Source organism: Micropterus salmoides, unplaced genomic scaffold, assembly GCF_014851395.1.
Source record: "Micropterus salmoides isolate LMB-PRFRI ecotype aquatic unplaced genomic scaffold, ASM1485139v1 Ms_hic_scaffold_15, whole genome shotgun sequence".
NCBI classification, from domain to species: domain Eukaryota; kingdom Metazoa; phylum Chordata; class Actinopteri; order Centrarchiformes; family Centrarchidae; genus Micropterus; species Micropterus salmoides.
In genome coordinates, this window is record NW_024040596.1 from 23,498,252 (window position 1) to 23,522,737 (window position 24,486).

A 24,486-nucleotide genomic window follows, 5' to 3' on the forward strand; every position below is an offset into this window, starting at 1 on the left:
CACACACACACACACACACACACACACACACACACACACACACACACACACACACACACACACACACACACACCTCTTTTTAGTTAGACCTAAGGATGTACAGAGATGATCTTTAATTAATTACATTTAAGTAGTTTGTGTTAAGTATACTTTTAAGTAAGTTTATTCTATAGATACATTTACATATACATACTGTACATGTGTGTGAGTCATCAGAGAAGCAGCAAGCAAGAGAAAAACATTGTTCTTTTATTTAACTACCTGTTTTGGAAGCATATCATGTAGTGTGGCATCTATTTTTGATTCTTTTGTGTGATTGTTACTGAAGCAAAAAGTGTTGCAACCATACCTGGTCTCCCCTACTTTCTGTGCACACATGTGAAACACGGCGCAGCCTGTTTGTAACATTCAATGTAACCGGCAGAAAATTTGATATTTGACACTGCTCGGCCCGGTCACTGGTCAGAGCCAAGTAAGCGAAAATAACCGGCCTATTTCAGTCCCCAGCTGATCAATCTGCGCATCTCTAGCTGTAGTTCCAGTCCAATAAGCTGTTAAACAAGCTACCAAATAAGCTAAGTAATTTTTTAATAACAGAGTGGGCTCATAGAAAATAATCGGTCATCATAACTTTTTGTCATAATTAATTTATTAATGACTCAGCATTATCTGTATTAAAGACAAAAGAATCAGTTCATCCAATTTTTAAAGTGCATAAAACAGCCCTGCCAGCCTGCTTAACATTACTGGAGCTCCACAACTACTGACAGATTTGAACTGGTTTTCTGCCACCGGACTCCTGTGAGGGAGAAAGCAGTGAGTGGACCAAACCACTGTGAGGCAAGAGAGGGGGGACTCAAAATGTTTCTAAACTTAAAAAGCACTTTAATTGCCCAGTTTGCGTTTGTATTGTTTTATTAAATACTATTTACACAATGCTATCTTAAGTATATATCATTATATTATTTGACGCTTTTTAAGGGGGGGAACATTTTTGAGGACAATGCCTCAAAAATGTCCATGGAGCGCTGAAATCTTGCTCTACCTGTCCCATGGAGGTGGGACAGAGCTGTTGAGTCATTTGCTGAGCTGCATGGCCGAGACCCCACTCTGCTCACAAGGGTCAAGCGTGTTAGTTCTGCTCTAGCATGTGAACTCTCATCCTTCATCCTTCTCATACAGATTCCGTCTGTATGGTGCCTCTGTGGCGCTTTGCCCGAGGTAAGTCAAAATATTCTACTCACTTTTGCTTTCGAAAGACAAATTTTTCTCTTCTTGATTTCTTACTGATGTAATAACGTTACTAGCTCTGCCACTGAAGGCAAATATAATCTGTCCTAGATCAGCTACCAACCCACATACCTTTTTAGAAATATGAGAGCTGCTCAAGCTTCAAGGAACAGCAGTTCAGGGTTGCATGTTTACTGCGTTAGAGAAATGTGTGGTATTCTAACCACAAAAGATACGCACTTCCCTTTCCACTATAAAGGCACCTGCTGTATTGTATCTGTATAGTCAATAGTAATATTGATGTTCCTTTTCTCCTATTAAAACAACAGAAATGTAGCTAAAAATTAGTGGCATGAAATTGAAATTTCAAAAAAAAAAGCAAAGGTAAGAATCATCATACAAAATAATTAAAAACTTGAACAAATTAAGTGAGTAATTTAGGGGCATTTTTGAATAATTGTTTAGTGTTGGTCTGCACTCTTTAAGTACATCCTAAATTCTAGCACGTTATGTCAAACATTTAGATGATGTGTTCTCTACAATAGTGTAAGAGCACCTTTTTGAGCCAAGCACCTAGAAGACAACAGGACTGCAGTCCACATTTTACAATAAGATAGCATTGCAGAACTGAAACTAAGGTAGGCTGTGTATGTTAGACTTTGTTACCTGTGGGTTTTACTGGTGACTAAAATCTTTATGGAGGATGGATTAGCTAGACACAAGCATTAGAATGACCTCGTTCTATTTACTGTACATCTCCTTTTCTTCATTTAGCCTACATTACTTGGTGTGCACTGCAAATTTGTTAAAAGGGTTCATTTGTAGTTAATTGGTTTTGCAAATCAGAAGAATTGGCTGATTATTTTTCAGACACAACTTTACATTATGGATAATTTATACAGACTTTGAGATGGAAATGCAGCCCACTGCATCAACTGTTTCCAGATCTAAGATAGTCCAGTTTTATTTTAAATAAAAACAACAAAGACACAAGGGTAAAAGCAGAGATGAATAAACCCACCCATAATATCATAAAGCATATAACTACAAAACCAAAACGGAAATAAGCAAACAATATTTTCCTCAGTGTGAAACATGAGGCATGCTTGTCATATACTCGTGCTGTGCTGTTGGAGGGGTATCTCCCATTGTTTTTACTTTTTAGTGCTAAATAGATCATGTACCGTAAAACTTCAATTCAAAGCAAAGTCCCAATTAGACGCCTGTCCCATTTACTGGCCGGATATGGATGAAACACCTCTTAAATCCCACCGGGTGACCTGCTTGAGCTAGTTCTAAGCTGCTTAGATCGTGCATACAAATATAAATGTTGAAACATTTGTCAATATGGACATGCTACACATTGTACATCGTTTAGATTGTCCATAATTCAGTTGAGCACCAAAGTAGTAATAATAACTTTGATTTATATAGCGCCTTTCACAAACTTATGTCGGGCAGCCCTGTTCACATAAGGGGGGTGACGTAAGAGATGGAGAGATTTAATCACCTCAAGGCTAATGTTATTTGGTACGATGTGCGAGGTGAAATTCTTGAGTTCCAAAGCTGAGTACCTTATGAAAGCCATGATGCCGGAGGAGACCGCTAGATTGTTCAATGCTAGCTAGCGTTAGCTTACAAGCCACAGACCACCCACCAGAGAATCACAGCCAAGCTTCAACAGAGACTACTGTGGAGGATAAAGCCGTTGTCAGTGTTAATTACAGCTGTTGGCAGTTTGGGGATCATCAGAATAAAGCCAAGGTTTGGAAGTAGCCTGTCGACCACTCTGCAATGTAGAAAATTAATCCAACTAATAGCATAACGTTGACAACAAATTAGTGAAGCAGCAGGAGTAGAATCGCAGAGTGGCTGGAGTTGTGCGTATTGTTTGTGAGCATGAGAAGCGGCAACAGACATGCCAGCGTCCTCTCACACACCCACGTAACACTTATCATTATTATGTTATATAAAGTACAATTCATTCAGATTTACTGGCATGAAATGGTAAACAAGAGCAGTGGGGAAAAAAGTGGTGACTCATTACCTTTGAAGCAGTCATCCGATTAATCAGACAAAAAGTTATATTTATACTGGTTTAAATAACCATATTGATAAGAGCCTACACCACATCTTTGGTGAGCAAGAGATTTGCGTGAAAGGAATTAAAGGCCATCCCATATAGATGGCTGTCCCAAATATAGGCAGGGTGAGTTCAGTGAATGAAGCAAATAAAAGCCTGGGCTATTAACTGAAGTTTACGCTAGTTTAACTACAAGCTAAATAGCTTCAGTTTACTCTGTGGTTTCCTCATTAACTCACGTAAGGGCTGAAATTCATAATTTATATTAAAATATCTTGTTGTTTTGTCCCAAATCAGTCCAGCAGAGTATTATTTATTGCTGTATCTTGAAAATTCCAGTGCCTGAAGATACAGCGTCTTTAATTTCACTTTCTCATAAGAACCAGAATAACATGAGAAGTAGGAGTTAACAAAACAGTGCGATCAATACAAGAGAAGTGGAAGTGCATGTTAGAGGTGAGGGGTTAGAGGTGTTATAAGAGTAAGTGTTCTCAGAAGAGAGCGACTTGAAATTAGATATCAGCAAGATTAGAAAATAGCACTGGTGTGGCTTTCCCCCCCCCACACTGATGCACTAACAAACTACAGTTGAGAATGACAGAAGCTGGTGGTAAACCACAGAACCTGTAGCACCTCACATTCACTGCAGCCTGCCAAACCATCAATCCAGCTACACAGCTTTGTCTCTATCCGTCTCACTTCAGCAGATGAGTCTTCCTGTGACATATACTGTGGTTACGATCATCTTTCTAGCCACAGCAGTTTCCACACATTTGGTTACTGCCGTTTTCTTGTAAAGCCTTTTTTCTGTCTTTGCATCCTGCAGACAGCTTACAAACTACTGAGCTGTCAAATTCAAAAAGGTTATGGACCTTTTTTTTTCCCCTCAGCTTCCAGTTGTCAATGATTCCTCCGAAGCAATTAAAACAGGGATAGACCTTTTAAACCCCACTCACCTTAAATATCTCCTTAATTACCTTACACTGTTCCAACACTTCATTAATACTTAACACTGAGCAAAACCCCATTCTGTAAAATTGAAATATTCTGGATGCCTTGGGCATCATTTTATAAAGCTTCAGCTTTACACATCTGGTATCTTTCAATTTAAAATAAAGCTCCATGGCTTTGACAATGGATCCACCACCGGCCCATTACAAAATTGTAAAGCACTGTTAAAATATCCTTTCCTGATGAGTTGAAGGATCTCAATTGTGCCTCCTTAGAAATACAGACATCCTACAGTTAATGAAATAACTGTGCTAAGATGACATTTGTACTAAACTCAGCAAAAAAAACAGCTGTATATTAAAGATAGTTCTGTAAAATGCCAAATAACTTTACAGATCTGTAGTTTTTATATAATATCTTCCATGCTTATTCAATGAACCATAAACAATTAATGTACATGCGCCTGTGGAACAGTCGTTAAGACACTAACTGCGTATAGACGGTTATAAAAACTTAGAACAGATCATTCTACTAACTCTAAAAAACAAAAGATATACCAGGATAGGATCCCTGCTCATCTATGTTAATGTGCATTAGGCATGCTGCAAGGAGACATGAGGACTGCCGATGTTGCCAGGGCAACAGATTGCAAGGTCTGTACTGTGAGAGCACTACAGGGAGACAGGAAGGACCGATGATCGTCCTCACAGTGGCAGACCACAGGGACACACCAGATACTGATCATTACTTTTGATTTCTGAGGATCTATTGACAGAAATGCAATATAAGATCCATAACTATGTTTTCAGGGGTGTATAAAACCCTTACATAATATATTATTTTATTACCTTAGAATTAGCCATTTCTAAACACATAACCTCTTCCATGTCTAACGGCCAAACAGCGCTACAGGGCGCGCTTTGTCACCATGTTCCTTTTCTTCTTCTTGAAGAAGCAGCAGCAGCAGCATACAACAGCGGCCATCAAATAAGTTTGCATTGGAGCAGTTTTTTAATCCATTAGATGGTGGGGGAAAATATAAGATATCAGTTGGTAAAGCAGATGACTCATCTGGAAGTTTGTGTGTTTGATCCTACAATGGGTACATTTTTCCCCCTCCCAGGATTCTTGCACCATTTTAAAGAGTCAAATTTAATGCTTTTTAAGACCTCAAGAAATATAAATTTAGGACCTCAAATTTTGAAACAATTTCTTTGATAGAAAAGAGATGCGCGTTTGATCTCTTAATGAACGACGCAATGCCATATTTGGCAGTTTTATTTTCACATTGCATTGGGTCCCTGATATTGGAGTTAAGGGATTCCCTAAGGGCTTTTTTCAGAAACTAAGGTGTGAAAGTTGTGAGAGGATGCGCAGGAGAGATGAGAGGTGATTTGGTGCCAATATATTCCTAAATGAGCAAGCTATTGAAATTGTAATTTACATAATTAAGAATTTAATTAATGTATTAATTTATTTTCATGTTTGTTTACAAACTTACAGGTGTGAAATGTTTGAGGGTGGTCACTAGTTATATTAGCAGTGGTTTGAGATTCTTATGTTGAAAAACAAAAAAGTTATTGAAGATTGAAATGGATGTTTTGCAATTTGCCGACGGTCCCTAACTCCCCCCACAGTGACAGGCGCATTTGACAGACATTCAGTGCATTGCGCTCTGGACTGCGTCGTTATCTTAAGTGACTTTGAGGTGATCACAACTGTGAAACTTCTGCCTGAATTAGCTCTCCAATATATCCCAAAACTGGGAGAAATTGAGATTTTGACACGGAGCTATTGAAGGGAACAGGCGCGAAAAACGACGAATGTTGAATATTAAACTAACTTCACCCCGGTGAATGGCTGCGTGTCGGGACGAATGAAACACCTGTTTCAATCGTCCCGACAGTGACTCTTGACGTTTAAACTTCACTGGCTTCTAAACTATAAAACTTTGACATTTAAAACTTCAGGATGTGTTAAAGTACTAACTAATCTCTTATGTGATCATGACCCTGGCACATGGAACATTAAACACAACTCGTCACTCAAAAAAAAAAACGCTTGAGTGAATTTACTATCCTCCGTAACTCCGTGAAAGTGTGACGTCCACCTGGTTTTCCCCCTGTTCTGTTAAGTACTGTGGACTGTATGTGCTGAGGTAGTTTGGCATATCAGACTTGTATGGGCTCCGAGAAAATCGCTGTGTTTCAATCGTCCCGGCTCTCCCCTACAGCAATTTACGGTAAATTTAAAACCTTAATTTCCTTGAGTTCAATTTAAGACCTTTTAAGATTAAGGAGCCGCGGGAACCCTGCCTCCTCAACAAACTGAAACATGCTCACTTTAGGGGAATCACGTTTTCTGACGGCTATTTCAGAGGTGTGTTAAGCAGGCAACAGACTCTTTTTATTGTCATTCAGAATATTTCAAAGTAAAAGCTCTCAATTCAGCTGTTACTGTTGCTGTCATGAGTGAGATTTATTTCAGCACCACTGTCAAAGTATTTATTTATGCCGATTTCAAAGCACCATAATCTGGCTGCCGATCAGATATTATTGCTGGCAGGCAGTTTAGGCGAGGGTCCATAATCACAGAGAGAATTAATGTTTTAAAACGCCTATGTAAGCTTTTCTAGCTGATAAGGTTACATACTCTTGGCTTACATTCATCGTGATTACATTTTTGGCCATATCGCCCAGCCCTCCTGGGAGAGCTACTCATTAATTAGTGGACTATCACGCTGCTGCTGCTGCTGCTGGTGTTTTTTTCCTCTTAATCTGGGTCTGTTCAGGGTTTACTACATTTTGGATTGGGTTTGTTAACTGAGTACACACCCACATACGTCTGTGTCCTTTCCAGCTTTAGTCTGATACTTTTATCATGGTCCAAAACAGATGACTGCCTATACAGAACTGGTTAAGCTGATAAGACTGGCTGGTGCTGGAGATTTATTAAACAACCAATTGTGACCGGTTGGTGATGTGAAAAATTGTGTTTTCTCTGGAGAGCTAAACATGACATCTTACAGTTTATTCTGTTGGCACTCTTTTGTTTTTTTCCAGCCATGGGCCTCCGTTCAACGCTGGGAAGCCTTCTGTTTTTCTTTGGGCTATATGGAATATGTAAAGGATTTTTACAGGGTGAGTACAGTCACTGTTTTCTCAAATAACTACATTAAAACTACCAGAGCTCTGACTATTTAAAAACAGACATATATACTGTGTATCCATTATATGTATGTTTTTGTAAGTATTATATTTCATATTTTTTTGCCAAGTCTAACTTTAACGTCTGCCTCCAATTTGTATGGAAGCGTTTATCGTCATCTTGTGGCCACTGGTGAAACTGCAGTAACTTTTTTTTCAGTCCTCAGTGTTACCAATATTCTGAAGTCTCACACTCATGAAGAGAAAAAGAGCAAAGACTGCCAGGCTGCTTTTGTGATAACACTGTATTGCTGCTTTGGTTGAATTCAATTAACTATAAAAATCTAACCAGAAGGAAATATACTGGCTCTGGAACAAAATAGCCTAAATCCCAATAAGATGCAGTGTGTTTTGTGCTCAAGTGGATCAGATGGGATTAGACACAACCAACAAAGTTTAACTGTTCACGATGCAGCAGTTTGACACATTCACAGAAAGGTAAATCTGTTCCGACTCGCAGACTCAACTATGGCATCACTACTAAGATGTTACATACATCATCACTATTCAATTAATGGACCGCGGGGCACATCTGGGTCCAGCATACATAAATATAATATGAAAAAAATAAGTAAACTATAGTGTATGGAAGTAGCTAACCTCTCACATCTGTTGAGTTTCACATGCTCTGTCCGACCAAGTAGGAGGTTTAAGCAACATTACCAATTCAGGGCTCAACAATAAGGACTGCCTGACCTACAGCCTCTCCCCTCCTCTGTCTCTACAGAGCAACTCCTCTCCACACTTAATTTATACACCTGTTCAACAAGCATAAACATGTAGAAAGCGATAGTTTAATCTGCTTATTCTCTCATCCACCAAAGATGTGTTTTGGTTTAACACAAGGACATTCCTAGCTCAGTTTATAGCGAATTGCTACAAACAAGCTAAAGCGAAAGCAAACTAAGCTAAACAGTTACAGTACTGACTGTTTGTCATTCTTTCCAAACTTCACTCACTATTTTGATGTTAGAAATATGATTTATTTTATTAACATTTTAGATTTGTTTCAAGTGAGATATTACTGACTTTGCGGTTATAAATACTGTTGCTGCTCCAGATTTAGTTATAACAAATGTATTTTTTTAAATAATATATTTACTTAAAGGTAATTATTACTACAATTATACAATCCTAATGATAACTATCCCAACTCGTCAGAAAATCTCTGGCCCATCTCAAGCCCTGGTTTTAAAATCTGGCCCAATGGAATTTGTAATTGAATAGCCCTGCAATACATTGTATACATTATATTATATGGTGAAATAATTAAATCCTCAACGCAGCCTCAGTTTTCTCATAGGTCTATGATGAAAACAAAGCAAACTGACAACTAGTTTTACTTTTAGCTGGCCGAGAATTAGAAAATCAATCTCAGAGATATAAAGCAGCATGGAAAAATACTGGAGGTCTGGCATGATGTCCTCTGAGCAGCTCAAAATTCCTGCGCTTCCGGTCAAATGAAAAGAATCATCCATCGAGAAGAAAAGGCAAAGGCAAGCACATTTCAACAACAAGGCAAATCAAAGTGCTTTACATAAGACAGAAAGACATTAAGAAAATATATTAACCGTTTCTGCAGGCTAAGATTTACAGTATTCTGATGACTCTGATGATATTTATAAGCAGAAATATACACGGAGGGCATACTTTCAGACCCAGAGTCTAACCTCTTTTAAACCCCAGTCACCTAACCTAACGTAAATGTTCCAGTCACTTTGAAGTTAGGGAAACCACAATGAGTTGCCCAAATAAGATAATTTTGCTCAGCTGATGACAAATCCATTCTCCACTCGTGTGTGTTGCAGAGAACTGTACCAACTACAAGGTCCAGTTTGAGAGGGTTTACTCTGTTCCTGGGGATATGGCTATGCTGAATAGCATGCTGGTGTTTCCAGATGTCTTCAACTTCACAGCTGCCCCTTACAACATCACCTGGTACGACTCAAAGACGGGCGACGAAATGAGAAACCAGACTGGTCGAATCCTGGTTTACGGGGATACTCTGTGGTTTCTTAACATGACACTGGACGATGACGGGGAATATGTGAGCATACTGAGGTATGGTAGCATCAGCGAAAATAGAAATATGGGGGGGGGGGGGCAATTTATACTTCTGCATTGAGTGGCGTTCACTCTTCTAGACTTTCCAAATGTTATTGGATCTTTCACTATGTACGTCTATGGATAAATTTGGGGAGGTGTGCATGAGGCTATGGCGTAGGCTGGACTGCAGCGCAGGGGGCGCAACATAGTTTTCATATCGCCAGCAGGCATTTAAATGCCGTTGTAAATGGCAGCTGATGTTTGTGAACGCTACTCTGTGCACCACTATATGTCTGACTGAATGTTGTCCTGTACAGCGACAACAAAGCCAGTGTGTGTTTGTTTACCTTTACCTACTACACCAGTGTAATGGAAGGAAATAAAGTTATTGGCAGCACTTCATGTAGTGCATTGCAGTTACAAATAATCACCCACAAATTTTCCAAAGGGGAAGATTGCCATCTCCCCCATTAAAACAACATCTCTAGGCAGGATAGATCCATACTTTCATGTTGTTTATGCCAAATTATGACCCTACCATCTGAATGTCACAGCTGAAATCGAAACTCAGACCAGGCAATTTTTTCCAGTCTTCCACTGCCCAGTTTTGGTAAGCTTGTGTGAATTGTAGTCTCAGGTTCCTGTTCTTAGCTGACAGGAGTTGCACCCGGTGTGGTCTTCTGCTTCTGTAGCCCGTCTGCTTCAAGGTTTGATCTGTTTCAATTCTCTGTTGTGTGTGAAAATCCCAGTAGATCAGCAGTTTCTGAAATACTCAGACCAGCCCGTCTGGCACCAACAACCATGCCATGTTCAAAGTGACTTAAAACCCCTTTCTTTCTCATTCTCATGCTCAATTTGAACTTCAGCCAGTTGTCTTGACCACGTCTACATGCCTAAATGCATTGAGTTGCTGACATGTGATTGGTGCTAACAAGAACTGAACAGGTGTACCTAATAAAGTAACCAGTGAGTGTATATTTCCACTGTTTCTTACAGAATGCAAGCTCCTGGTTCAACTGTTCTTTGCTGGAAGATGAACAAACAATATCATTATATTATTATAATTATTTTTCAATTTCAACAGAACTCCCTCTCGCTGCTACAGGCAGGCCACCAAGCTGGTAGTGGAACTGCCAAGAACTGGAGAGTGTGGTAGGCCAAGGAAAGCTCACCAAATACTCATAGAGGGAGTCGTTGACAAACTGTCCTGCCCTCTAAATAGCTATATCAAGACACTGGAAAGCTACAACATCACTTCCTCCATCAAGTGGTACAGAGTGAGTTATGGGAAAGTCTTGCTGAGCTCTGATATAAAATATTCATTAAACTATTGTGGTTACTCCCGCTGTTGTAGAGTAGTTTTGCTTGGCCAGATCTATACAGACAATGTGGGGGAAACTGTGTCACTGGGGGTTTGTGTCAATACAATATACACTAGATCAGTGAAGGCAATGTTGAGGCAAAATACTTCACCATACAAAGTAGGTATGAAAAATCATCTAACATAGATTCAAGTTGCTTTAATACAAATGTTGGTGAACTACTATCTACTGTCACTCTTTCAAATAGCTCTGTTTTTGTAGGAAACATCCTTTATTTTGATTTTCAGTAGGTGGCGTTTTCGTTATCTGTTCAGCATGGTGGCCATCGCTCCTCATGCTATCTACCTACTTCTTTTGTTCATTACAGAGGAATAAAATTAACTTTATTTTAACAGGATATGAATCAGTGGATTATTACTATACCAATCCGTGAGAGTTGTTGCTGAAAGTAGGGGAAGTGTAATGGGTTTCTTCAGAACAGTAAAGCAGTAGGTCTGAATTGGACGCGTCTAACATCCTGAAGGGCTGACCGGAATGCTTTAAAGTTAATAATATTTGATTACTATTTCTTATTTCATTGGATATTTGGGGTTTTGGGATAATGCATTATCATTTAAAAATGAAAAGAATTCAATAAATGCATGATGTTTCAAAGTCAGTCATTAATCGTGTTAATAATCATGATCTCAATTATGACCAAAGTATCCCTAACTCAAGTTAACACTGAAATTCAATGGTAGATGCAGGGACTTAAGCCAACAATGACTAAGAAAAAGTAAAAATAATATATACTTTGTTAAGCTATGAGTAGAGGAAATAAAGTCTACTAGCTGCTAGGCTAATTTATGCAGTGTAAAATGCCATATGCTGAACCTTGAGCGTTGTATCCCCCCCATCCCCAGTCAAAGCTTGGCATATTTTCTCACTTTAGTTCAAAGTCGGTATTGGTAATTGAGACAGATCTACTTCTCAGACGAAATCTGGGTATTCTGTTGAAATAAATAGGATCCAGGGTGATCCAGAACCCTCCTTCTCTGCTCACCAGGCTACTCCTTGAATCATTTTTGTAATTGTCATTATAAAAAGGTTGACGATTTGGTTTCTTATCATCATCATCTAGGGTTGTGACCCCATAGTGGATGGGACAGGCAGGTACACCTACAGGGAAACGAGCAAACTGCAGATTGACAAGGTGGAACAAAAAGACAACAGCTCATTCACCTGTACCTTGACCTTTACTCTTGGTGGTATCACAGGATCCATATCAGAGACCATTGGCACATTGCTTAAAGGTGAGAACGGAAATAATAAAATACATAAATTACACACAAATTACCACTAGTGAGCACCCCAAATAAAAGATTACAGCATGCTGACAAGAGGTGGAAATTATACCCATGACCTGAAACTACAAGGGCACTTGGAGAGCGCAGACCTCCGCCAAGACTAACAGTCCAACAGTTCTAAAACCATTAGAATTATAGTATTTCAAACAAGAGTGTTCACATTACCTTCACTTAACCTGGTTCTCCACCACAGCCTCTCTGCTATGCTTTTTTAAGGGATCTGCATGATTCACATGGATCACATTATTTTAGGTTGGAAAATCTAGAATTCCAAATTAATCTGGGAAAATCACTTCCCTAATTGCTTCTTTTTTTTGCCATGTTGAAGCTATTCATCATAGCATATTCATCATCTCATTTAACAAAAGACATCCATGGCCATGTATTACCGAGACATGGGGTATACGGATATGGATGTAAGGGACAGACATGTCATAAGTCTCGACACCGGAGTCCCTCTTATCCCCAAAGCCTTCATTGAGTCTGTTGTAATCAAGAGTGCCTTTTGACAGGGCTTAAGCCCTTGTCACTTCTGCTGGGTTGGACCCTAGCCAGTGCTTGGAACTGGGATTGGCAGAGCTGAAACTTCTGAGATGGGAAAGTGCCCAATTGTTAGGATTCTACCTTGGAAGATGCTACACCCTTCAGTAGTCAAACAAATTGCACCAAAAACATGACCTCCTTGGCAGGTGACAAGAGTGTCAGGAATTGCAAAGAGAGCTAGTAACTCATTGGTATACAAATATTTATGTTCATGATTAGACAACATCAACCTCTGTTACTGTATTTCATCTTCCCTTTATTTTCAGTGGAGTACACTTTGGTTCCAGAAGTGCATGAACCAGCCAATGAAATACTCAAGGCACAGATGGGTGAGTTTCTGTTGGCAACATATTCTGACGAATATGATTTAATCTGTTTAAGAAACACTATTTGGAAATATTTAGTAACATTAATGTAAATAAGAAATTGTTTTGTCAATATAATTTGTTACTGTTTGTGCATGTATTTAGGGTCCAATTTCAGCAAGCCGTGCCGAGTGTTTCTGCCGAGTGTTGGGAAGGACTGGGTGCATGTCATTTGGGCTGTAAGAGTCAATCTGATTAGTACCAACCCCTCTGATCGCATCTACACATCAGAACAACGGTCAGAACACTTCCCTTTGCTTTTAGTTTCGTTTTATCTGCTTCTTTTGGGGTATTACAAAGAAATATGAAAGTTTAAACGAGGTGCCTGAGTTAATACAAATCAAAGACATAAAACACAGCTTTCTTGGGATATAAATATATAGAACTATAAGCCCCCAACATTGTAAACATCATAAGTTAACTTTTGTCTGCACAAAGATTTTCTTTACAAGAGGTAAGAAATACCTCTGTATTGATATTTTAATTTAGTCTTAGTTTTCATTTCTTCCAATCCCATGTGGAGATTTTCCAAGTGGGAGCATACATTTTTTAAACAATGCTTAGCTTAGAGACTGAAAAATACCTGTTGTGCTGCAGAGTTGATATAAATTCTCTGAGTTCCTTATTGTAATATTTTTCAGATTACATGTAGTTGTTTGATTAATGAATGAGACTAGTACAACGGGCACTTAAAGAGGTAGAATATATTTGTAAAAACTGCTCAAACCAAGCACACTAGCGTCACATTTCCTTGCATTACATATCTGTCCTCACCAGCAATTGGCGCCAGGATGTTCCTCGTAAAGGTGTGTGGTATGAGAAACTGCTGATTATTTCTGAGCTGAGGGAAGAGGATTTCCACATCAACTACACTTGCCAAGTGTACAGTGACAGGGGCTTTCCTCAGGGAAATTTTACCCTGCTACCAGCATGTCAGAGTAAGCCTGCCAAATGAACACTTGTTGTCTTTTTATTTTTCATAAATGTGATTTTGGGCTGTCAAGACGTGTCTGTTAACCTTTTTGGAGGAGCTGTTCTATTTTCTAGAGACCAAGTTAAAACCTCACATTATTTTTTTCATATTAAGAAACTAATGTCTTCAGCTCTAGTGACGACATCTTGTCCCATACACTGTATGGCACTTTATGTATGACGGCATGTCCCCACTTAAAATGGTAAATGGACTGCACAGTCACTCCTCCTCCCAGCCTCAACTTCCTCCCACTGTACAAAATGATGCGAATTTATAAAAAAAGAAAAATGATGCGGACACGGGCACAGCCATCTTGCACTCTTGAGGTCATTTGGAGCCAGAGTCTGCGGTAAAGAGGTCGTGCTCATCCACCTTTTTATTTCATTAAGTAACTAATTAAAACTAGGGATGCACCGAATGTTCGGCCGCCAAAATTAATTGGCCGAAAATAGAAAAAAAAAAAAAAAAAGAAAAAAAAAAGCACTTTTGGAGTTTGGCCTAATACGTCAAAAGACCGAATAAATTTAAACGAACAATTATGTTGACGTCAGCATTGTGGAAGCATTTTAAAGTGTCTGAGAAAGATGCTAAAAATCGCTGTTTGCAGACACTTTTCTGCTGAACTGTCTCGCAGCACATCCACTCCATCTTTGGCTGACTTCTTAGAAAAGGCAACAAACGGTCTGACCAGCTTTGAGTGTTTCTGTCACTTGTTTGTGAGAAGGCGATTTGTGACTTTGTCCTGTCATTTTCTCTCTTTACAAAGACAAGTGTCGCAGTACGAGAGTCTGACCTGAAGAGAGGCTGTGAAGTCTTCATGTTACACAATACGAGATCCACATACAACATTTATCAAATTTGGTCAGACTTGATGAATTTAGCGTGAGGATACATATGTGACAACGTCCGGTTTGTCAGGATGTGTCTATACAGGATGTAAATAAGATGAATTGGATTATATTCACAGAAAGTATTAAACATATTACATGTGTACATGAAGAGTAAATGGACACATATAATTTACTTTACCAGACCCTCTTGGGCCTCGGACCCACCCACCAAAGTCTCTCCAAACCCTGTGGGAAACACTGAATAAAAAGCACATTTTGACTATTTAATTTATGCAATATTAAAAAAAATGGCAAAATAAATGGAAAAAATGTGAATGTACTTGTTCGGTATTCAGCAATTTTTTTTATTTTAATTTTTTAATTTTTTAATTATTATTTTTTTAATTTCGGTTTCGGCTTTGTCCAAGAATTTTCATTTCGGTGCATCCCTTTTTAAAACCAAACTTATCAAACAAATCAACACTTGAAAATACATCACTTTGATTAGAACTACCTCAACCAGCAGAAACCAAGAGTACAAAGACTTCATATTAGTCCCAGCCAATAAGTTTTGGCTTCACTGTTGGGTGGCTTTATATACAGCGTTTGGTCTGTCTTGGTAAAACGTGGCCAGTAGAGGGCGTAAATTCATGTGTTTGGGGAGTGAAGATGGCTGAGCTAGAGATGTGCACTAATGCAAAAAAATAAAATAAAATACAAAAAATTTAATGAGACATCATCAGATAACAAGATAACACTGTATCCACTTCTCTTAACACATCAATGGTGGAGAGGCAGCCTAAGTTTCTAAGTCTGGTATATGTGATGTTCATCTCTACAGATCCCAACATCATACTTCACATTACATTTGCTCTTGGTGGCGTGATGGTCCTCTTTATCCTCAGTGTCACCATCTACTACCTTTTTAAGGTTGACATTGTGCTGTGGTTCAGGAGAGTGTTTCCAGTCTTCTATACAAATAAAGGTAATCTTTCACATCTGCTGTTTAATTAGTAATGTGCTCGTTATCACATACAGTACAAATGTAATATTAAAGTCACCTCACAAAAAAAAAATATTCTAACACCACTCTGAGATGGAAAATCTGCGATGATGATGCTTATATATAGTACCCCCCCCCCCCCCCACACACACACACACACACACACACATCACAACCCACAGAACCTTAAGCTCTACTTTACACCTGACCGCATGTGTCAACAGTGAGAGCAAACAAAGGAAATAAACTAACCACCAAGCTGCCTGCAGAATTTCTGAGGAAATGTCATCTGATGATTATGCAACAGAATAACCTTTTACCATTCAGGATGGTACTGTATGTTGACAATTATGTTAACAAGCATTTTCAAAATCGGAATAATGAGTAATGACATTAAGACAAATAAATTAAAGAAACGAAAGAGAAAAGAAAGAGCTGGGCAGAATATTGAATCTACTTAATGAGATCAGATATGTTTTTGCATGATTTGTAAAAAAAAAAAAAAATCTATGTTCTGAATTGAAAATAGTTTATTTTCAGTCTAAGAGTAGCATTGATGATAGTTTGCCATTAGCACCGTCTGGTAAGCCACTGTAGACAATGAACAGTGTAGAGGGGGGCAATCTAACGATTTTAGATCGAGATTGTGATCTAAGCTGTCTACAATCTACTTTTGAGGTGAATCATAGAGACTGTGTGATATTAAACATCCTCTTACTTCTCTTACTAGATGGCTATGCTGATTGGATGAATTATTGTTAGTGTTATTAGTGTTAAGCGCGTGATAAGTGTTATTATATGATTATGTTGTCTTTTGGTTTACAACTTCAACACAATTCAACTCACCATTTTCAAACCTTTGCAGTATATTTAATGCAATATTGTGTTTAATGGTGCAAATTGAAAAATTCATAGTCTATTTTAAGTCTTGCTAATTGTGGGCTGTGATTGAAATATAGATTGTGATTTAATTTGTTGGCCAGATTTTCCACCCCTAGAAAAGTGTGCAGATTCTACTCGGCTCAGTCTGTCTCTTCCTGGCAGGTAGCAAACTGTAGCTAGCCAGCTGCCTGCAGATACCAGGCTGATGTCTTTTCAGGAAACAAAAACAGAGCAGATCAATTAGTGAGCAGACTCTCTATTGGAATATATATATATATAAGTGGATGTTTGTCTTTAGTTATAGTAGCGTGTACTGACAGTCCATAGCTGCAAAGTATATTTTTATGTGTCAAAGACAGCCATGTGGTGCTGTTTATTATGAAATATGTTTCAAGCAAGTTTTAGTCTTGTTCCATTTTGAAGCAAAGAAAAAAAAAAATAACTTAAAATCATGAATCAGTCCCAAGCTTGAAAAAAATAAAAAAATTTGGATTTTACATGATATAGAAGACTTCTTGCTTGCAAGAATAAAACACTGTGCGCAAACTTATTAGACTCATCTTAAGTGACTTCGGATTTAATAAATTTTGCGGGACAACATGCATCACAATACTTCTAAGCACTTCTGTCATTTGGTACACTTGAGGTTGAATGCCATTTATTTCATCTGAGCAAAACAACCACCACTGAAAATCCTCTTAATGAGCTTTTCCTTTTTCCCCATGTCAGAATTGGATGGGAGGCTGTATGATGCCTATGTGGCATACCCACAGCCCTGTTCAATCGGATTCAGCAAGGAAGTGGAGACATTTGCCCTTCACACACTGCCTCAAGTGTTGGAAAATGCTTGCGGCTACAAACTCTTCATAGCAGGCCGTGACTGTCGGCCCGGGCAGGGTAAGTCTTTTGCATAGCAGAGATAGCACTGTGGTATTATTTGCCTCAGATATATGGGTGGGACAAGTGTCCATTGTAGAATAAACGACATCTGTTTTTTTACTGCAACTCTGCTCTGAAACAATCTTTTAAGCTTCAGCGTTGATGTAGAGGACCTTTTCTTAGGTTGTCACTTCTAATATTATATTTTCAGTCACAACCAAGTAAATGTCTGGTTCTTTACAAAAGCAATTATCATATGCTTTATTTATCATAGTAGTGACTGAAGGGAATGTTGGCTTTGGTTAAGTGTTAGTGATATATTGTCACTTACAGTGCAGGCTGCTATACACGATACTACATAGGTACAAGGGAAGTTAATTTGTCACATGACAACAGGTTGTAAAGTGAAAATGCCTTGTTGATGTCAGAGGAGAATGGGCAGACTGGTTCGAGATGACAGAAGTAAGTAAGTAAGTATAAATTGAGCATTGTTTGAAACCTGGCCGATGATGGCGGTGTCGGGGGGGGGGGGGGGGGGGGGCTCCAGTGTTGAGGACTAGAGTGGAGGAGGTGTGTCTGCCACTCCAAACTGACTGGGGTCTGTTTGTGAGAAAGTCCGATATCCAGTTGCAAAGTGTTGTATTTAAACCCAGAGTGCTAATTTTCCCAATATTCCTGTAGTTCAGTTTCACGGGGGAGATTGTACTGAATAACTGTTTTTTGTTACACAATAATCTAGTAAACAATGGCTGGCCAATTGACTTTGTTGTAACCCTCTTGGCTTGTGACCCCTCAAAACAAAGCAGTTTCTACTTGTGAACCCTCGTTACAGGTTGCTATGTTATGCTCATGTTTTTCTAACATTAACGCTACGGTGTCTCTCCTCTGTTTCCTCCCTGCAGCCATAGTGGACTCAGTGGAAGAGAATATACAAGCCAGTCACCGCCTCCTTCTGCTCTACACCGCCACCACTTTCACCAGCAAAGGACACACAAGCAGCCCTCGCAATAACAAAATATCTAAGAGCAGTGAGAGCACCGAAAGCAAGACCAGAGACAGCAGCAGCAGCAGCATGAGTTTTGATGGTAGTGAAGAAGTTTATTCAGACACAAGGCAGCAGTTGGAGTGCGTGGCAGCAATGCACAGAGCGCTGCTGGAGGAATCTCTCAAGGTGAGAAAACAAACTCTTTCATTCAGATTCTTGACGGCAGAAAGTTTTCTCTCTACAAAGACAGCTGTCGTGGAGCTACACATATTTAACATCACTATTAAATTTAGCTCTAGGCCAACCTTAGCTGCATTAAGTCGACACTCTTGATTTAATAAAGAAATAGTGATGTTATGATTAATGTAGTTAAAATTTCTTAGTCACACACACACACACACACACACACACACACTCGAAAGGAAACCCTGATTGTAATTTGAGCGCTGCTTTCCAGGTGGTTCTGGTTGAGTTGGAAGAAGTCACCCCGGCTCAGCTGGCTCTCTTCCCAGAGTCAGTGCGTCACCTGAGGAAGAAGCAGGGCGCCGTGTGTTGGTGGAAGAACCGTAGGACGAGTAAGATGACCTGTATGAAGAGGAGAGAGGACGAGGAGAAAGGTGGACAGGACACACAGTTGTCGCCATCCATCTCCCCTTCCTCCAGGTTTTGGAAGGAGATGAGGTATCATATGCCGGTGAGGGGCAAGAGGGTGGTGTACCCCCGAGAAAACTGCCCTGCTGGACTTATGATGGAGATGGATTATGATGTGTGTTAGGCATGGGACAGTTACCGGTTTCAAGGTATCCCACGGTATTAAAAAAATCCAGGTTACAAAACCACTAAAATTTTCTGTTATAACGTTGGTGCGGTATGAGCTGGGGGATTTTTACGTCTCGTCAAGGATGGAAAGTGCAGGAATCCCACAGGTTGTGTGCAGCGTACACTCCTCTCCGGTTGGTGCAAACTCTCAGTCACCTGTATGTAGGATGGCCGGAGGAGGGGAACAACCAGGGTCCGAAATTAACTTTTTGGCTCACCTCCCACGGGGACTGGTAGATGAAAAAATCCACCAGCCAAGCATATTTTTTACCGGCCAAATCACATATACATTAATTTCAGTACATTTAATTGATATGGTATTTTTAATGAATGAGTGTACATGGAAGTCAAAACAGAGCAACAAATAGTAAGACATGGAAGAGGTGGAACTAGCGCTCATAACAGTACATTTGAAGGTTTTGTAAAACTATCAGAACTTAAACCTCATAGTCATCCGACGACTCACTCTCTACCGCAATTACACTTTTTGCATGGTCCATGAATTCTGGCCTCCTACTCCTAACAGAGTTTTGGTGCCACAGCATCACAGCTTTGCTTGGATCATACTCCCTGATCTCTGGAGAGGACAGCTGGACCATAAGGAGATCTGACAATGTATCAGACTAAAAAAAAAAAACAGCCAGGGCGGCCAGGACAGGACGTGAAAACAGGACATGTCCTGGGAAAACAGGACTGATGGTCACCCTACCATAGCTTCATATAAAATGTTAGTCTAGCAAACATTACAGGAGGAAAAACAGTTTCACTTACTCGCACATCCACTCGAAGTCAGAAAGTGGCCTGGCCTTCTTGCCAATGGCATGTACAGTCCTAAACAGTAGCTTCATCTTCTTGCTGGTCTGCTCTGACATTGCCATTAGCGCTGTCACAGAAGTTTTCGAGAGTAGAGGCTCAGATTGAGCCAGAGACACAGACACGCAGGCAATGTGACACTTACTGTGTTCATGGTCACGAATGTTCTCAAGTTTCATCGTTTTATTTCCGATGACAAATTAGTTGTTTCTGTTTTTATCTTTAGCATACTGGCGACACACAGAACAACTCATCACGACCGCGTCAGAATCATATTGTAGCCAGCCTCTTGAAACTCCTTTCTCTCCAAACCTCCATTTCTCACAAAACTTTCTTTTTTATGTAATTCGTCCCCCTTTTCGTCTGTGGGTCTTCGTTTTAAAGGTTGGCTCACTCCTGGTAAATGTCGCCACATAACAGCTAATAAGCGGCAGCTAGCTGCAGATCGGTGACTTTGCAGTTCGTACCGCGCTTTCTCCTTTCCACAAGCACTCGCGTGGCCAACGTTGCTATGCAACCATGAACAGAGGCGCGCTTGGAAAAACGGGCGGCCGGGAGCGTCTCAGTGTAAGAGTGTAAGTGAATGTCGCGATATTACTGATCATGGAAAGATTTTGCAGCGGTGCTGATGAATACATTGTAGGGAAAACACTGATTATTACATTACTATTTTGGTATGAACATTCACCCGCCAGTGTGGCGGATAGCCTTTTGAAATTTACTCGCCAAACAGAAAATCTACCCGCATTTGGCGCTTGGCGGGTGTTAATTTCGGACCCTGGGAACAACTGAACATTTTTCCCCGCCACTTCCTCTACAAGACGAAGCCTTCTGTATGATATGCTGTCAAATATGATATCCCATTTATGGGAGCAATATCTTGAAATGAACATTTGCAACAACCTAAGACAGTTAGCGTGTTTAGCACTAGTGAAAGAAATACTATTTGCTTGATAGCAAGGCAGATAACATGGCTAATTAGCAAATCAGCTGGTTTCACCCCTCACGTTGCTTTAAGGAGCGGAGAGGGCCGAGTGATTTTCAGCAATTTAGTACAATAATTTAATTTGGCTGGTATAACGTTTATACTTTGTCTTCCACCATTGTGTCCATCTGGTACAAATCATGACAATAAGAGAGTTTCTTACCCAGAGAGTTGACATTTAAAATGAACACATTTTAGAACAGTAATTGCAATACCGCAATACCATGAAACCATGATATATGAAGGTTTATCATACCGTGACAATCTCATACCGGTCCACGCTAATATTTGTCAACTGTTTGAACATGCAAATGTATAAATAAGTTAAAAAAATGTATTTGTACAGTATTATAATAAGTCAAGCAGTAAACAGTGCTTTTCCTTTGAAATACTGTCTTATTTATTGTTACTGAACAACAGATGAACTCAAAAAACCAAGGGAGGGAAAAGGTTATTAGTGTGTATTAGGGGTGGGGGAAAAAAAACACAAAAAAACGATACAGCATAGTATCGCGATATTTTGAAAGGCAATATCGTATCGTAACACGAACGTCAAGTATTGATCTTTTATTATATAAATTGTACATGAGAAGTTTGTTTTTTGGCACTAATAAAATTGCTTTTTCAGTCCGCTAGAAAAAGCATTTTCCTTTGTGGACACAATTTAAAGTTGGGAAAAAGATAAAATATGTTTAAAATCGCAATAATATCGTATCGTGACATAAGTATCGTGATAATATCATATCGTAGGGCCTCTGGTGATTCCCACCCCTCGTGCGTATGCAGATTCAGCATCATTAATCTTTATTAAATGTTATTCAGCAATGTGTGCTGACAGTTTCTCATAATTATTTTTTTAATTTCACGCAGAACCATTTTACATATTTTTTTGTTCTTAGCAGCATGCAATAGCCTTCAAATTAGTACTGACTGTAGACTGCCATGGGACACAAATTGTACACCCCATATTGTATATGTATATTCAGTGTTAAAGACACTCTGGGTAACGGTACAGATTTCAAACTGGATATGTTCCCTGAAGACAGTATTTGTATAAACGCTAGATTATTATGTCAATAAACTGGAAATTTGCAAAGGAATATCCACTGTGCCTGTGTCCTATAACGTAATAGATCTGTGTGTTTCTTTGCAAAAATCCTAAACTGGGTCACCAAATATACCTGCGCAGGATTCCCAAGTAAAGTCTATGCCCCCGTGTCCACCAAAGCGTTTTTTCCTGACGCCGGCGTCTCTCTTTATTGCAGTGGGAGCGCCGCGTTTTTCCAAACTGGTAAACACGGCAGGAACGCGACTGGGCGCTGAGCGTCTTTTCCGCGCTGGGAGCTGAGCGCTGAGTGTCCTTTTGTGTGTGGGTTTTTTTTGTTTGTTTTTTTTTTACAGTCGCCGAGAGTTGAAAAATGTTCAACTTTGGGGAAAAACGCTGCGCTCGTCACTGTCACTTTTTACCCAGCCGTCCTTTGCAGGAGGGGCGGGACAAACACCGAGCACATCCGATCTTGAACGAAACGATGTGCCTACTCGCCGAGGTGTTTCCTCAATCGCAAAATGAACCCACGTACGGACAGTCTGTACTCTCATGTTTCAGCTTTCTCTTCATGCAGAGCAAAGGCCAGAGCAAGCAGGCCTACGTACTTTGTGGTGACATTTTTACATTCAGTAAAATTAAGTAGGCTACCCTACTTGCTGCGCCTCGTCACGCTCCTGGCGTTGTACCAGCATGGAAACACGCGGCGCTCCCATTGCAATGAATTGAAAAAGACGCTGGCGTTAGAAAAAAACGCTTTGGTGGACACGGGCTCTGAGCAGAACACCACAAAGCTTTGTGTGTGTGTGTGTATTTTCAGTCTTTCCAGCAGGAAACAGCTTTGCCTGACTGTGTGTGTGTGTGTGTGTGAGTGTTAGTGTGAGAGAGAGTGTGAGAACTCACCTTGATGCGTCTGAGAAAATCAAAACATGCACCTCAGCTCAGAACTACATAGAGTAAACAAAAACAAAGTCAGTCAGGCAAAGCTGTTTCAGAGAAGGCTTTTCCTACAAGAGCTGGGAAATTCTCTGGTCTCTGCAGCAATATTGAGGAGAGAGCACCTCCCTCGCGCACCAGTTGCTGCTGCACTGGTGAGAGAGATTCAGTCTCCTGCAGCTGTCCCTCCAAACACAAATCTACAGACACCAGCAGCTCAGAAGGGAAGAGGGGAACATGCAAGTGCTGTACAGGACAAAAAAAAAAAACAGTCAGCACTTGCATCCGTTGTGGTGGACACACTTGCAAAGAGCACCAAGTGATATGCTGGAAGTCCTGCTGGAAAGACTGAAAATACACACACAGAGTTTGTGGTTTGTTCAATTGTTTAGTTCTTCATCCATCCTCAACTGTTGAACCATTGTTCAGTTTATTTGAAGTTGTTGTTGCATTTTGGTTCATAATAAAGTGTTCATATATCTGATGCAGATGCTTAGTGGGGTTTTTTTGTTTGTTTTGTTTTTCTGCACAGGCCTATAAAGGGTTAATGGTGCCACCTGGTTATCAACAGTAAAAATTACAATTTTTACCTCTTCCCAACAGGGAAAACCACCAACAATCAAAAATGCATGATTATCTGGTGTCATGGCTTTGCAATAAAAAAATGTTATAATGTAAGTTAATGGGGCAAAAACAGCCACGAACAGTAAATGAGGGAGAAAAAGTTAAAATCTGATGCTGCACAAAAAATAACAATGCATCAAAAACAATGTTGTTTCTAATCTTTGACATGTCCAAGACTGTGAAAAAAGGTAAAAAAAACTCCAGTCCATAATTACATTTTATATTGAAGTCATTTTGTGTTGTTTTTTTCCCCAAATCAGTGACATCATTTATAAATTTGGCAATTAAGGAGTTAAAATCCTGTTTTAAAAAAAAAATAGTAGTTTTGATAAGGACTGAGGTTTATTATTAGATTTATGCAAAAAAAAAATTCCGATACATTTTTACAGTTTAAAGTAGTGGCTGTTTTCAGCCACGAACATAACGAAAGGGTAGTGAATTTGCCCACAGTGTACTGTTGAGTTTTTGAAAATTTTCCAAGCATTTTCCCAAAATATGTGTCAAAATACGATTTGTCACCAAAAATCATTCCATTTGCTGAAACACAGAAAAAGTTATGGCCAAATTAAGACTCAAAAATACCCTCTAGTGGCTGAAAACAGCCACAACAGCACATAAAA

At 39.6% G+C, this 24,486-nt stretch overlaps 1 protein-coding gene across 1 annotated transcript; it reads left to right on the plus strand.

Moving 5' to 3' along the window:
* Positions 1-1,079: 1,079 nt before the first annotated feature.
* Positions 1,080-23,726, plus strand: LOC119904454 (interleukin-1 receptor type 1-like). The gene is made up of 12 exons (XM_038721143.1): positions 1,080-1,221; positions 7,327-7,404; positions 9,279-9,531; positions 10,601-10,793; positions 11,959-12,130; positions 12,994-13,056; positions 13,198-13,330; positions 13,870-14,030; positions 15,737-15,880; positions 17,510-17,677; positions 18,562-18,830; positions 19,102-23,726. The coding sequence occupies exons 1-12, from the start codon at positions 1,194-1,196 to the stop codon at positions 19,417-19,419; spliced, it is 1,980 nt and encodes a 659-aa protein (XP_038577071.1). The 5' UTR covers positions 1,080-1,193; the 3' UTR covers positions 19,420-23,726.
* Positions 23,727-24,486: the final 760 nt, after the last annotated feature.